The sequence below is a fragment of the Tremella mesenterica genome (genome assembly GCF_000271645.1).
Source record: "Tremella mesenterica DSM 1558 unplaced genomic scaffold TREMEscaffold_1, whole genome shotgun sequence".
NCBI lineage: Eukaryota > Fungi > Basidiomycota > Tremellomycetes > Tremellales > Tremellaceae > Tremella > Tremella mesenterica.
In genome coordinates, this window is record NW_006711225.1 from 828291 (window position 1) to 838058 (window position 9768).

General features: G+C 45.4%; 2 protein-coding genes across 2 annotated transcripts; both read left to right on the forward strand.

Annotated features, from left to right (window-relative positions):
• Window positions 1-168: 168 nt before the first annotated feature.
• Window positions 169-3818, forward strand: TREMEDRAFT_72659 (uncharacterized protein; the record flags this gene model as incomplete). Its single annotated transcript, XM_007002052.1, has 17 exons — window positions 169-232; window positions 358-382; window positions 631-666; window positions 716-822; window positions 1245-1471; window positions 1536-1610; window positions 1720-1870; window positions 2028-2175; window positions 2265-2341; window positions 2515-2580; window positions 2626-2656; window positions 2699-2712; window positions 2763-2879; window positions 2930-2935; window positions 2981-3062; window positions 3113-3269; window positions 3333-3818. The coding sequence occupies 17 exons, from the start codon at window positions 169-171 to the stop codon at window positions 3597-3599; spliced, it is 1650 nt and encodes a 549-aa protein (XP_007002114.1). The 3' UTR covers window positions 3600-3818.
• A 1765-nt stretch (window positions 3819-5583) lies between these two features.
• Window positions 5584-9236, forward strand: TREMEDRAFT_70628 (uncharacterized protein). The gene is made up of 8 exons (XM_007001936.1): window positions 5584-5799; window positions 5866-6317; window positions 6366-6406; window positions 6507-6940; window positions 7223-7489; window positions 7897-8212; window positions 8401-8878; window positions 9141-9236. The coding sequence occupies exons 1-8, from the start codon at window positions 5646-5648 to the stop codon at window positions 9180-9182; spliced, it is 2184 nt and encodes a 727-aa protein (XP_007001998.1). The 5' UTR covers window positions 5584-5645; the 3' UTR covers window positions 9183-9236.
• Window positions 9237-9768: the final 532 nt, after the last annotated feature.

Here is a 9768-nt window from a genome sequence, read left to right on the forward strand (position 1 = left end):
TCAAGGTAGGCATGTGATACAGCAAAAGCTGGGTTGTGCCCGGCCGACGCCGCAAAGGCCGAAGTGATCGAACCGTCGTTCACCACCGTCCACCCCTACTACCACTACTACCTACAGCTATACCTGGTTACCCTCAAACGACAAACTCATACCTAACTTCAATACAGTATGGAACAAGAAGATCAAGTGATGACACAACCAACACCTTCTATAGTGACAGGTTGGGGAAGAGGTAAGCTCAAGTAACGTTCCATCTCCCCTCCTTACCTACCTTCCATCTTTCTTCAGGTAATTTCGAGGGATTAATGGGTCCTTTATAACACATGTTGTCCTTATCAATCAAATACTAATTGACAGTATTGATTTGTGGAAGTACTACTTGGTCAGTCTTCTACTACTACTTCTTCTTCTTCTTGTTCTCTTTAACCCCATCTCTGTCTAGTCACATGATTCCAATTTATGAGATATCTTCTTGTGGTGTAAGCTCGTGATACGTAGGAAGGTTGAGGTAACAAATAACAAGATATCATGTCGTTGATGTCTGAGTAATACGCTTGTAATCTATTCTGTAATGAGGAGTGTACTCAATGACTTGAGGAAGTAATGTGAAGATGAAAATGCTGATTATAGGAATCACAATTGGAAAAAAGATAGAGGTAAAGATGCGTAAGTCTTCTATACATTTGTGAAATGATGGAGAGATAATTTATCAAAGGGCGAAATCGGATTTGTTAGAACCTCATATTCTTAGAAGTATATGTAATGTCAGAGCTGCGGAGATTATCAGTGGATCTACTGCCAATTATTGTATTGTTTTAGATGGTGAGTTGTTTTTGTGTTTCTACCCTACAGCTTTTAGTGTTCACAGTGTCATTCCTCTTATCATAATAGAGATGACCGGTATGTTCTGGAGCAGTGGGCGGATGAGGGTTGGTAGACGAGGATCATCGTGAGGGATCAAGACCTCTGACATGACAACCTCCCTCTTCGTCCCCCTCCCCACCTCCAAAATCACCCCCATCGTCCCTCAACCATCAAAATCCCCTTCATTCCCGAGGATTCACGTCCTCAAAGCATTGAGTCTGGGTAACAAGAAAGATGCTGGAAGGAGCCGGGAAATCCCGAGACTGATAGCTTCTAAAGAGGAACACGCTGTCATGGGAAAAGGCAGTATTTGTCTAGAGAATGTAGAACCTTGAATGAGAGGATTCGTCCTGAAGAACTTTTTCATACTGATGGTCAAGTTTTCGGAGCCGCGTATCTATTCGGAAAATTACCTGTGGCTTCTTTGGCCCCTCCTAACGGTCTGGTATCGGAACAAGAACCCCTCAAAGTATCACCTACCAACGTAGGACTTCCAAGAGGTTCAAGATGGATAGCGGGAAGTGCTGCTAGATCTCACATGTTTTTGATCGATAGTTGGGGACAAGTATGGGGATGTGGTAATAATACAATGGGACAAGTTGGTCTTGTAAGTTTTTTTCTCACCTCTTTACCCCTTTCTCATATATAACAGAATAGGAATTGACTTATAGCCTGTATGTGGAGAAGTTTCGAAGTTCACTTTAGTTCCTGGACCTTGGTCAGAAGCTGGGGATAGGATCGTTCAGGTTAGTCAGAAAATCTTCTTGTCTTCTCTTCACCCCACTAGAGCGTCGAATGTGAACTATCTTTTGAGAAACTTTGAGATTGTGAATTCAAGTCACGCTCATATTTTAGATCACAGCGGGAAACACTTTCTCTTTATTCCTTTCTGACAAAGGACAAGTTTACGCTGCTGGTTCTTCGGAAGCTGGTCAATTAGGTAATGGAAGAACTGGGGAACGTGTATTACGTGCTGGAAAAACTTCTTTCGATATAGAACCTCCTCGTGAGTGATTATCCGTCTGCACATTGATCTTCACTGTCTTCCGTCATCTTCATCCTTTAAAATCTATCAGATCCTCGGGAAATCTAACAGATATCCATGGAGATCTGGGGAAAATAGAAACATGGTGAAGACGATAGAGTACCAGCTGATGTGTAAGACCTGGTAGAAGGCGCATTGGCAGGAAGAGAAATACAACGTATCGCTTCTGGTAGTCAACACTCGCTCGCTATGGACAAAGAGGGGTATGCGTATGGTTGGGGATACGGTGGTTATTCTCGATTAGGTTTAGGGTCGCAGAAGAATGTGTGAGCCTTTTTCTGTAACTCGTGCTTCGTCTGCAGATGGCAAACATTTGTGGGGCTGCGAGATCTGGAAAGTTTGAAGCTGATGAAAGATTGACACCGACTGTCTTACCGGCTTTTGCTGGGAAACCGCTCACTAGAGCTATGGCTGTTTTATGTGGACCTGCGAGTGAGGATTTCCTTCTTTACTCTTCCTGAGGACTTGATCTCTATCGTCTTTTCTCGTCGATACACTCCTCGATACTCCCGCTTTGCGCTTCTCCGTCAATCACTTTGCGATGACCACTATGGTCAAGATGTGTGCCATGACGGAGTTGCACAGATGGATGACTGATGTCTCAGGCTCGATGGTCATCACGCATCAGAGGGTGGTATATATAGCTGGCAAGTGGAAGATGACAGGGGACGGTGAGTTCACGATAAACCTCTCATCTAGCGTTTATTGACAGACAGGTTCCGGTGGACAGCCATACACCATTTTCAAGTGAGTGTTCTTACGTTGAACATGCCCTTTGCTGATTTAAAGACCTATCGAACATCGTAAGGCTTTCTTCCAAGATGGTTTCTCATGACAAAAACTAATAACTCAGTCCCACAAATGTCTAACATCATGTCTGCTTCATGTGGAGGCTGTACATACTTTTTAACTGCCACCGCTCCGGAGACGGATAAAATGATGACCATAGGTTGGGGTCAAGGTGTGGTATGTTCTTTTCTCTCATCTTCAAGGTCAAAACTCGTACTGACTGTCAGTTATACGGCGGTAAGACATTCTTCCATTGAGTCATCATCAAAACTCATCGATCAGAACTGGGTATGGGTCCTGATAGAGGCAAAAGTCAAAGTATCCCTACTCCTATAGAACCACTAGACTCCATTGCCATATTCGAGTGAGTCTCTCATTCCTGTTACGGACCTCTCACTTTGTACTCATCTTCAGTGTCGCCGCAGGACCATTTCATACTCTTTTCCTTGCCAAACCCAGTGCTGAACTATCCGAGCTTCCTCGATGGCCTCTTCATATAGAAAGTCCAGATTTATGTGTAGTATGTGATGAAGATTCCGATGAAAAAGGTGATCCTTTAGAATGTGAAAAGGTATGTTTTCAATAGTCTCATCTTCTTCTATCTTGACCTGGGAGAGTGTAAATTGATGTTTAGTGTGATTGGCCATATCATATTTCTTGTCTTGATCCTCCTTTACCTGATATTCCATCAGAAGCTTGGTTTTGTCCTCAATGTGTCTCGGAAGGCGATGCCGGTCCGGAAGAAGGTGGAATGAGTATCGCTATTGCCGTCAATCCCGTTTCGGATCATGAACATGGAGGAGAGGAACAGGGGATACAGCAACAGCAAGAAACTGTACGGGAAAAGAGTTTGAAACGCGAGTCTATGCCTATGGAGGTGGTACCTAAACAAGAACCTTGATATGACGTAGATTGAACACCTAACTGAAAACCACGTTTGAGGGGGTTAACGATGGAGTGGGGAAGATATGAAGTAAGCTAAAGACAGATTGACTTTCAAGTAGAGGAAGGAAGGATGTATTGTACAGAAGGAAAGAATATCTGAAGGATTAATCTGTTTATGTCATCTTGTCATTATCATTGTGAATCTATCATAGTATGCATATAACGTGTCCAAGTGGATCAATGATCATAGTGTATCGAAAACATCCCTGGCCTCGTGGATGACAATCAATTTGGAAAACCCTTCGTAGCGTTGGAAAATCGAGTAATCACTAGTATAGTACTGGAAGGTGGATTTGGTCAAAATCCAACGACGTGACAGACCATGGACCGGTTTCAATCAGCAAATCCTGGAATCTGGATTCCATGTATTTTGCATGATCAGTTTGGAGACATGTTGAGCCAGTACCAAAACCGTTTACATCTTGAAACGACCGTTGCTTCAAGCTCCACTTCCATCCTCTAAAAGCTCTCAGATACCGCGTCGTCGATATGAAACCAAAACGCACGGTTGAGTACTCTATTCACGTTGTATCGTTGGTAGGCGTGTCGTTACCATGATACCACCTCCTATCTTTTCACTCCCAGGGAGCCAGGGAGATCTGGTGGGCAAGTTCCAAAACACATTTCAATTTCCTATACTACCATCCTACCCGTAAACTCCAAGCTTTTCTCTTATATGTTGCATACTGCATATTGCATGTCGCAAGACTTCGCCCTTCACCCGTCTTTCAACAGTTAGTCCTATAGCTGATTTAAGCGATCCCCCCCTTTAAGAAAGCTATTACAAGTGAATTTCACGATGACCGAGCCTTCCCACTCTGCTATCTCTCCCCCCCTCAGCGATCACGACTCAGATACAAGCTCTGCAGAATCGACAGAGATACATGTCAGACGTCCTGGGTTAGGGAGAAGACATAGTAGCTGGCTCAAACATTTGCAACTTGATGCTGCTTTGAGAAAAGAGGTAAGTTGTGGTGGTTTATTTCTCTTCGGTCATTTCATCGAACCACCATTTCATGATCTGACCAGCTTGACTTTGTCCCTTTCTGTGTGTGATGGATATATCTAGTAGGAAATCTGGAATCTCAAAGATCTTCAGGTGGGTGAATAGGTCGGTAAAAGTACTTTTGTTACGTTTGGTGCTATCGGATCTATTTTCGTTTTCAGGTGGAGAAGAATGGAGGTGTGTACGATGAGGGGAAAAGGTGACATCAATGATAATGCAGCTGATCCTTTTTAGACATTCGGATTAGACGATTTAAGTATCTCCACCTCTCCATACGAAGAAGAAATCAATATTCTTCTTAGTCCTCCTCAATCCGATCAAATCCCTCTCGATCCTGATCATTCCATGTCGACAAGTATGTCAGGATCTATCCCCACTCCTCCATCAGCACGTACTCCAACTCCTCATAACACACATCCACACAATCATCATCATCATCCTCGTCCGACGATCAATGTTTCCTCTTCTGTCCCTCCTCCCAATCTCACCGGTCCCCAAGGATCCGTCAACCACGTGGGTCCTAATGGACCTGTCGGGCCTGTCGGTGTCATGGGAAATGGTGGAAGTTTAGGCCTCATGGGAACAACACGTCTACGTAACCCTCCACCACCATCACCTTTATCGAAAATGCATTCTTCTTCTCCTCAACCAATCGATCATCATCATCACACTTTCGCAAATCTACATTATCCCTCGAATTCAGATAACGAACCAACACAAATTCATCCACAAGCTATGATGCCTGAAAATAGTCCTTGTTTCATTCATTCACATTTGGATCAATATGGTAATCTTCAAGATTGGATAAAGAACAAAGATAAGAATCATCCCAATGGAAATGTCCATAACAACAATAACCTGAGGCGACATGGTAGTGGAGGACCATCGATAACACCGGGATATCATGCTCATAGACATCATCCTTATAATCCTCCTACAACTTCAGAAGGAAGTTCAACCGTTGGATCAAGAGTCACTTCACCTACAAAGAGAGAAATGGGTTTGAGCGGATATGAAAGTGATAAATCTAGCGCGGCTCTCAGTTCTGGGGTTTTAGATATGGATGATGAAGGGGATGATGATGGTAGAAGTTTGACTAGACAATTGGCAGAGACCGCTCAAGGTGTAAGAGAAATGAGTCGAGAATTAGGTACGTCAAAACTTCTCTTTTCTGTCAATTTGGATCAAAACTCAATGTGACAATGCTCATTTACAGGTCGTACAAAAGTACACTCGAAAATCTCCCACGTACTCATCGTCACTAAAGCTCGCGACAATCGTCTTATCAAACTCACTCGTGAACTGGCACTTTTTCTCATGCAAAAACGTCCTATTCTCAGTCGACAATCCTCTGTCACTCCCAATTCCGCATCCCGTCCCGGTATCGATGGTAAACTTACCAATGATAGAGGTATGGTAGTCTACGTCGACGCTCAATTACGTACTTCCAAACGCTTTGATGCGGCTGGACTACAGGCGCAATATCCTGAACTTTTCCAGCCGATCAGTAGGAGACGGTCAAGTTCTTCAACTTCACTCACGGGGAGCACATATACAAGTGCTTCAAGTGTGGGGGATGGTAAGAGGGGTAAAGATGAAGGTCAACTGAGATATTGGACGAGTGAAATGTGTAGTAATTCTCCACATTTGTTTGATTTCGTCATCACTGTGAGTTTAATCCTCCTTTTTATCGCGATCTTTTTACTCATCATACAGCTTGGTGGAGATGGGACTGTACTTTTTACTTCTTGGTTATTGTAAGTCTCTTCTGATATCTCCTCCTGAATCAATGACTCGTCTATACCCGCAAGGGTTCAACCAAGGCTGAAAAGGGATATATTTATCTGACAACTGTAGTCAAAAGATCGTCCCTCCCGTACTCCCATTCGCCCTCGGTTCACTGGGTTTCTTGACCAATTTCGACTTCTCAAATTACAAAGCTACCATGGATCGTGTAGTCGAAGAAGGTATCCGAGTGAATCTTCGAATGAGATTCACATGTACAGTTTATCGTGCTATAGCACCTGAGGAAGCTTTGATCTCTTTGAAAACTGGTAAAAAACGTAAAGCAATCAAAAAACCAGGTGGAGAGATTTTGATGTCTTGTGTTGATAAAAGTGGTTGGGAAGCTTTAGAAGGTCAAAACACAAGTTCACCTATCGTCAATGTTGAAGGGAAAGATAAAGAAATAATGTGTTTTTCCACTCGACCAGTGGAACAATTCGAAGTTCTTAATGATCTTGTTGTTGATCGTGGACCTAGTCCGTATGTCAGTTTATTGGAATTATTCGGTGAGTTGAGATATTGATACCTCTCTCGATTTGTCTTTGTTCCCTCATCTCTTTTCTTACGTCTCTCGCACGAAGTATCGTCCTCACGCCTGTACTTTTTCGTATCCTCCCCTTCCGCTCTGTCCCGTCGTCCTGATCCCCGGTATCGCGCACCCACATCTCTCTTTCCCGACGGCTCCACGTCTCTTTCTCGGCGTCTCCCCACATGTCTCTCCCTTCCCAACTTCTATTTCAACGACTCCGCCTTCATCAGAGAGGTCGTGCATTCGGGCTCACGCACAGGGGACGAACATCATCTCACCACCGTACAAGCGGATGGACTGACGGTGTCTACTCCGACAGGATCGACAGCGTATTCGTTATCTGCCGGAGGTTCTTTGGTTCATCCTCAAATCCCAGCGATATTGATCACTCCAATCTGTCCGCATACATTGTCTTTCAGACCTATGTTGCTTCCGGACGGGATGGAGTTGAGGATCTGCGTGCCTTATAATTCCAGAAGCACAGCATGGGCGAGTTTTGATGGAAGAGGAAGAGTCGAGTTGAAGCGTGAGTTTTTCAATCTTGCATCTTGATCCTCACTGCTTGTACCACTTTCTCCCCTATCATACACTATCTCTTCACTCCGTTCTGTACTCTCTTTCTGCCCTGCTGTTTGTCTCTCCCCTCCTATTCAACTTTTCCCTGCCGTTCATCGCTCCCTTGCTACGCACTCTTGCTGCCCCGCTGTGCATTTAGCCCTTCCTACTGTTCATCTCTCCGCTGCTGTTTACTCTTCTTCCCAGCTCTTCACTTTGTCTCCCCAGCTGTTTATCCAAGATCTCCCAGCTCTCCACTCTCTCTCCCCTGCCATCATCTGCATTCTATATGAGAAAGATGTCGTAATGTGGTCCGAAAAGAGTGACTTGTGAGACTAAGCACGATCTCCATCTATTTGCCTAGCTGACACCGACCAGAAGGCGACCATATTAAGGTCACCGCATCAAAATACCCATTTCCAACCGTTTGCGCCGACAAAGCCTCCACGGACTGGTTCCAATCAATCTCGCGAACTTTGCGATGGAACGAAAGGGAAAAGCAGAAGTCTTTTGTTGTGGTGGAAGAAGAGCAGGACCCGCCTTCCAAGAGTCGCAGTCATCATGAACCGACGTCGGATGCCAAAGTAGCCAGAGCTCAAGCGACGCGGCGTGAGGCCGATGTGGGAGAAGAAGAGGATGAGACAAGTGACGATGAAGATGAGGAGGACGAGGATGAACAGTATGACATTGACGAGTCAGTGTCTCCTCTTCTACTCTTTCTCTCACATGTCTTCCCCTGCTTCACCGCCTCTGCATCTGCCATCTCTCCAAAGTTCGACAAGGATCCATCACCTCTGTGAACCAAGCCTGGTGTGCTTGAGACATGTTCGAGGAACATTCGGAAGGCACGATAGTCCGAGAAACGAGAGGCTGACGGCTCAGCAAATCCGGCGGAGAAGCCACACCTTCCTCCCCTTCCTCTCCCATCCTTGGGGAGACCCTCCGTCCCACCGCCAAACAACCGACCAACGAGCTACACGCCCGTCTCGCACCTCACCTACAAAAATCTGGCGTGTCCACTCCAGATCGTTATGTCACTCATGGCGCTGCACCGCCACCACTGTCCCAGCGACATCTGATAGAAGCTTTAGCAAAAGCGAAACTCGACGACCAGCGACATCCAGGTGTGTCGGGCGAGCTTCGAGAAAAGGATGGCGAGCAAGGCCAAAGAGATGATATTCGGTCTGACGGAAGTGCGTTCAGGGTCGATGGGACACATAGGATACCTCATGGACGAGGACACTTGGGATCGCCACATGAGCCAGGTATGATGGATCAGAAAACTGCAAGACCTAGGGAGATGAGTAGAGAGAGGACCGAACCGAGGGAAAAGGCTAAAGCTTTTGCGTTCTTTGGACATGTGCGTTTCGTCTCATGTCGTCCAATCAACTCTTTTGAATCTTCCAATCTTTAGGACATCTATCTCGTTCCCATGCTACACTCATGCGGCCTTCGTCATGATTCCAGGTGCTGTTGAGTGCTGTGTTTCACACCCACACTGGATTCTCCTCTGATACATTGGGATTGGATAGTCGGACGTTTCTATACTACATTTCTTTTGAAACCTGCCAGGACTCGGCATCGTAGAATCGGACTGGAAAAGAACGTTCGCTGATGGACAGGACGACTCCGCCTCAGACCTGAGTGACGGTACCTCTGAATAACGGCCAAAGTTCATTTGACAAGTGTCTCGCAAAATGTACCAAACCTGTTGTCGGCATCCAAGCATACCAAGTCAGTACTGACCCTACTTACATCCCCTTTTCCGAAGTTTCACCTCCGCCCTCCTTTGAAATCCGGACGGAGAAGTGCAAAGGATGCGACTCCAAGTTTCACTCGCTCACCCCGGTTGTATGCGAATTTGACACATCGGTTGGTCATTGATTACTATTCTAACTGTGATCATCAGGTTGCTCATGATAATATATTGTGGAGGGGATGACCAACACTCATGATCCACCTAATCCTGGGGGTCCTAAATCAAAACAACGTGCTGGGCACGAACCATTATCACCCTCGATCTCTTCGGAGAGTGATATTGAGGAGACCGTGTACACACCTTCAACGGTATCGGCACCTTCTCCTCGTCCAGATACCAACGATCAACCATCTCAAAGAAGGCAAAATGCACGACCTCAGACGGACAACCAACTCCGAAGACAGCCAACCCAAAACAAACGATCCCAAGTGGAAAGCGAGGATGAGGATGAGGCAGATGAACTGGAGGACAGAGAACAGAATACATCCCGA

Excerpts from the sequence above, each read along its gene's own strand:
- TREMEDRAFT_70628 (XM_007001936.1), top strand. The coding sequence starts at position 5,646 with ATGGGTTTGAGCGGATATGAAAGTGATAAATCTAGCGCGGCTCTCAGT. Across the intron at positions 6,407-6,506 it reads CTTTTTACTTCTTGGTTATT|TCAAAAGATCGTCCCTCCCG; the intron begins GTAAGTCTCTTC and ends TGACAACTGTAG. Across the intron at positions 7,490-7,896 it reads AGGAAGAGTCGAGTTGAAGC|AAGGCGACCATATTAAGGTC; the intron begins GTGAGTTTTTCA and ends GACACCGACCAG.